Here is a 5256-nt window from a genome sequence, read left to right as displayed (position 1 = left end):
TTTTACATTCGAATGTGGATTTTTATTTTAAATTCGACGAAAAATTGGAAATTCAAATATTGTTTTTGACAGCCCTAATGGTCATTAGTAATATTTTGCTCGATGCGCCCTCTTGTGGCCTCGGGAGAGAAGCCAAAATCTTTTTTCCTCCCCTAACTGGATATATATATCGAATATAATTCGAATATTGATAATATTTAAGTAAAAAATTCGAATTGAGTTTTTCAGCCATTTTGACAGCCCTATTGTGCTCGGACCTCTGCAGATTAAAGTGGCTGTTTCTGCGGATAAGGATTGCGTGCGAGCGTACAGACCAGAGGTGAGCTCCAGTAACTTCAACACACTCACGCTGACCATGAAGACCAGCGACCCGGACAGCCTGCTCTTCTACATGGGCAGCAGTGCCAGCGTGAGTCAGATCACATGACCTGAGATGCACACTGTCTTATTTTAGAATTATTCATATACTATTATAGCTTTTATTAATATTTCTAAAGAGCTTACATTTTCAGGTTTCATGTTGGTTTTAATTTAAGATTTAGTAAGTTTATGTGCTTTTGTCATTTGTATTAATTTTTCTTAATTTTTTTATATCAATATTCAACCCTCTACATTGAGAGTAAATCACGACTCGCCGTCGCTTTGTCTCACACACACGCAGCGAGAGAGAATTGATGCGCTACATGTAAACGATATTCTTTGTTGTATTTTGCTGTAAAAATAACAGTTCCTTCGGAATTCTTCAGCTTTTAAGAACTGCCGCTTTCTCCGGAAGTGGGCGGAGCTAATGTGCAAACGGCAATCTCATTGGCTGGTGCTCACCTAGTATCGTCCCTGTTTTGATTTCAGCGAATCAGTTCGAGTGAACGCACACAACCTGATTAATATTCATGAATCCAGCAGCTCATTAATCCTTAGTGCGTTTTATATTGTTCTTATTAGTAGAATTCGTATCATTAAATTTTTCCCATTTTTTTTATTTAAACATTTAATAATTTCAGTGATTCATCTTAAACTTTAGTATTATTTAATGAAACTTTAGTAAATAACTTTTAGTTCAGTTGTAGTTTTTATTTATTTCCTGTTATTAATTTTAGTGATACATGTTTATAAAAATAAAAACTATAATAATACTATATAACAATATATTAAAATACTATTATAATTTTTATTAATAATTTGAAGTACTTTCTTGCCATTTTAGATTTAGTTTTGGTTCTATTTAGTTTATTTTTTATTTATTTCCAGTTAATAATTTTACTTATTAATCTTTAACCTTAGTTTTATTTATATACTATTATAGTTTTTAATAATATTTCAAATTTGCTTTTATGTTTATATTTTTATGTTTCATTTAAAAAATTTTTTTAAATAAAGTCATTTTTATTACTTGTTTTTTTTAATATTTCTATATAGTTTTTATCAAATGTTTTGCTATTTCCACTTTCAGTGATTCATTTTGAAGTATTATTTATATATTGTTATATAGAATTATTATAGTTTTTATTAATATTTTTAATTAGCTTTTATTTTTATATTTTCAGTTTTCACTTTAATTTTAGTTTAGGTTTTAGTATTTTTTTTTTTGTAGCTTTTGTCATTTTTATTAGTTTTTTGTAATCTACATTTTTGTAATTTGTTTAATTTATTTTAATTTTAATTTAAGCTTTAGTTTTTATTTATTTCCAGTTAATAATTTTACAGATTCAACTTATTTCATTTGGTTTCAGTCATTGGAACTGAGAGAGAAAAAAAAAAATGTTATGCATGCAGCGTGATTGTATGTGTATTTCAATGTGTTTATATCCACATCAGGAGGATTTTATGGCTCTGGAGATGCATCATGGGAAGGTGTCCTTCCTGTGGGACTCTGGCTCTGGACTCACCAGACTGGAGTATCCTGACGTTCAGATCAACAACGACCGGTGGCACAGGATCAACGCGACGCGGTTCGTGACTCTCAGTGCTGATGGGACGTTTCGGTTCTTCTCTTTGAATGACCGACTCTGACGTCCGGTTCTCCTGTGATTGTGCCGCAGGTTCGGGAGACACGGGACCCTCACCATCCAGCAGACGGACTCCGAGCCGCTGCCTGCAGTGAAGACCACAGCGTCTGGGTCCTCCACCGTGATGGACGTCAGCAGATCCACCTGGGTGTTCGTCGGGGGCCTCGGTGCTCAGGTGAAGGTGAGGTGAAGATCCGGCTGCTGTTCCTCTGTATTTGGCCCTGTTTACATCTGTTGTGTTTTTCCCAGAAACCCCCAGCGGTGAGAATGACACACTTCAGAGGCTGCATGAGCGAAGCGTCGCTCAACGAGAACAACATCGGCTTGTGGAACTACGCTGAGAGACAGGGAGAGTGCGGCGGCTGCTTCATGAGGTAAAACACACCGTTCACCCACCCTAGCAACCATCCAGTGCAGCCTAGCAACCGTATAGAGACATAAAGATACAATAGCAACTGCCTAGAAACACCCTAGCAACCATCCAGTTCAACCTAGCAACCATATAGAGACCATAGCAACTACCTCGCAATGCCCTAGCAACCATCTGTGTTGCCTTGCAGACACTGAAAACACTCTAGAAACTGCCTAGCGACACCCTAGCAACCATCCAGTTCAGCCTAGCAACCGTATAGAAACATAAAGATACCATAACAACTACCTAGCAAAACACCTATGTTGCCTTGCAGATACTGAAAACTCTCTAGAAGCTGCCTAGCGACACCCTAGCAACCACTCAAAACAACCTACCAACCACATAGCAATGCCCTAGCAACCATCTAAGACAACTAGCACCTGCAGCAACCACTGAAAACACCATAGCAACTTCCTAGTGACACCAAAGCAACAACCCAAACCACTCTAACAGCTATATAGCAACGTTCTAGTAACTATGACACCTCGGAGCTGTCTAGAAACTACTCAAAACACTCTAGCAATATCCTAGCAACACCCTAGAAAATACATAGCAATGCCCTAGCAACTGCCTAGTAATCACCCAAAACACCCTAGCAACCACTGAAAACACCATAACAACTGCCTGGGAACCACAAAACAACACTCTAACAACTGCCTAGTGACAAACTAGCAACCCACAGAACACCCTAGCAACTGTTTATGACACCTAGCAACTGCCTAATAACCGCCCAGAACACCCTTGCAACCATCTGTGATATCTAGCAACCACAGAAAACACCATGGAACTGCCTAGGTCCCACAACACCCTAGCAACCACCCAACGCACCCTACCAACCACTTAGCAATGCCCTAGCAACCATCTGTGACACCTAGAAAACACTGAAAACACCTTAACAACTGCCTAGGTCCCACAACACCCTAGCAATCATTAGCAATGCCCTAGCAACCGTCTATGACACCTAACAACCATTGAAAATGCCATAACAACTGCCTAAGTCCCGCAACACCCTAGCAACCACTCAGCAATGCCCTATCAACCATCTGTAATAACTAGCAACCACTGAAAACACCATAACAACTGCTTAGGTCCCACCTCAGCTTAGCAATACCCTAGCAACCACCCAACGCACCCTAACAACCACTTAGCCATTCCCTAGCAACCATCTGTGACACCTAGAAACCACTGAAAACATCATAACAATGGCCTAGGTCCCACAACACTCTAGCAGCCACCCAACGCACCCTAGCAACCACTTAGCAATGCCCTAGCAACCATCTATGACACCTAGCAACCACTGAAAATCCCATAACAACTGCCTAGGTCCCGCAGCTGCCTATCAACACCCTAGCAACCATCTATGACACCTAGCAACCACTTGAAAACACCCTAGCAACCACCTGCACTCCAGCCCTGTTTCCAGCTAGTGTTCAGATGTGTTTTTGATGAGCGGTAAATACAGGTGGAAACAGTCACTGACGCTCTTCCTGTCCTGTGTGTTTCTCGTCCATCAGTCCGCGCACTGAAGACACGTCGTTCCACTTCGACGGCAGCGGTTTCTCTGTGGTGGAGAAGTCCCTGCGCTCCATGTCCACCAGCGTGGTCATGTTCTTCAAGACTCTGTCTCCGAACGGCCTGCTGCTGTATCTAGCCTCCAACGGCACGGTACGTTCACTTCTCACCTCCTCACACTCCTCTCAAGCATCTCACTCATTTACATTACATTTACATTTAGTCATTTAGCAGACGCTTTTATACAAAGCAGCTTACAAATGAGGACAGTAGAAGCAATCAAAATAAGTGCTATAACAAGTCTCAGTTAGCCCAATTATATTAGTAATTATATAATAAATAACAGAAAACAAATAAATAGAATAGAAAGCTAGTATTAGAGGCTTTTTTTAATGAAATAAAGCAGTCTCTTCTTATCCACGTTTGTAGAGAGACTTCCTGTCCATCGAGCTGGTGGAAGGGAAGGTTCACTTGACCTTTGAACTGGGCTCTGGAGCGCTGACCTTGACCTCCAGCAGAACATTCAACACCGGCACCTGGTACAGAATCGCCCTGCAGAGGAACAAGCGCCGAGGTGATGCTCTGCTCTCGCATCCATTACATCAGGTAGGTTTCTTGTGTGTGTGTGTGTGTGTGTGAGAGTGAGTGAGTGTGTGTGTGCGTGTGAGTGTGAGTGTGTGTGTGCGCGTGTGAGAGTGTGAGTGTGAGTGTGAGTGTGTGCGTGTGAGAGTGTGAGTGTGAGTGTGAGTGTGAGTGTGAGTGTGAGTGAGTGTGTGCGTGTGCGTGTGCGCGTGCGTGCGTGCGTGCGAGCGAGCGAGTGAGTGTGAGTGCGTGTGAGTGCGTGTGAGTGCGTGTGTGAGTGTGAGTGTGAGTGTGTGTGTGTGCGCGAGTGTGTGTGTGTGCGCGTGAGAGTGTGTGAGTGTGCGCGTGAGTGTGTGTGAGAGTGAGTGCGTGTGAGAGTGCGAGTGTGAGTGTGAGTGAGAGTGTGAGTGAGAGTGTGAGTGAGAGTGTGAGTGAGAGTGTGAGTGAGAGTGTGAGTGAGAGTGTGAGTGAGAGTGTGAGTGAGAGTGTGAGTGAGAGTGTGAGTGAGAGTGTGAGTGAGAGTGTGAGTGAGAGTGTGAGTGAGAGTGTGAGTGAGAGTGTGAGTGAGAGTGTGAGTGAGAGTGTGAGTGAGAGTGTGAGTGAGAGTGTGAGTGAGAGTGTGAGTGAGAGTGTGAGTGAGAGTGTGTGTGAGAGTGAGTGTGAGTGAGTGTGCGCGTGAGTGTGCGAGTGTGCGCGTGAGTGTGCGCGTGAGTGTGTGTGTGTGAGAGTGTGTGTGAGAGTGTG

General features: G+C 42.4%; 1 protein-coding gene across 1 annotated transcript in view; it reads left to right on the top strand.

The window, feature by feature from the left end:
* The first annotated feature begins 274 nt into the window (after positions 1-274).
* LOC107570874 (laminin subunit alpha-1-like) overlaps positions 275-5256 on the top strand; it is a 13332-nt gene continuing 8350 nt past the window's right edge. The window contains exons 1-6 of the mRNA XM_016257155.1: positions 275-409; positions 1816-1949; positions 2040-2187; positions 2256-2380; positions 3933-4083; positions 4360-4536. Of these exons, the coding sequence (XP_016112641.1) occupies positions 356-409; positions 1816-1949; positions 2040-2187; positions 2256-2380; positions 3933-4083; positions 4360-4536 (789 nt within the window). The 5' untranslated portion in view covers positions 275-355. The remainder of the gene's footprint in view (positions 410-1815; positions 1950-2039; positions 2188-2255; positions 2381-3932; positions 4084-4359; positions 4537-5256) is intronic.

Source organism: Sinocyclocheilus grahami, unplaced genomic scaffold (assembly GCF_001515645.1).
Source record: "Sinocyclocheilus grahami isolate Dianchi unplaced genomic scaffold, SAMN03320097.WGS_v1.1 scaffold1516.1, whole genome shotgun sequence".
Taxonomy (NCBI): domain Eukaryota; kingdom Metazoa; phylum Chordata; class Actinopteri; order Cypriniformes; family Cyprinidae; genus Sinocyclocheilus; species Sinocyclocheilus grahami.
The sequence above is the reverse complement of the archived record's forward strand: the minus strand, read 5'-3'. Positions and strand labels throughout refer to the sequence as shown.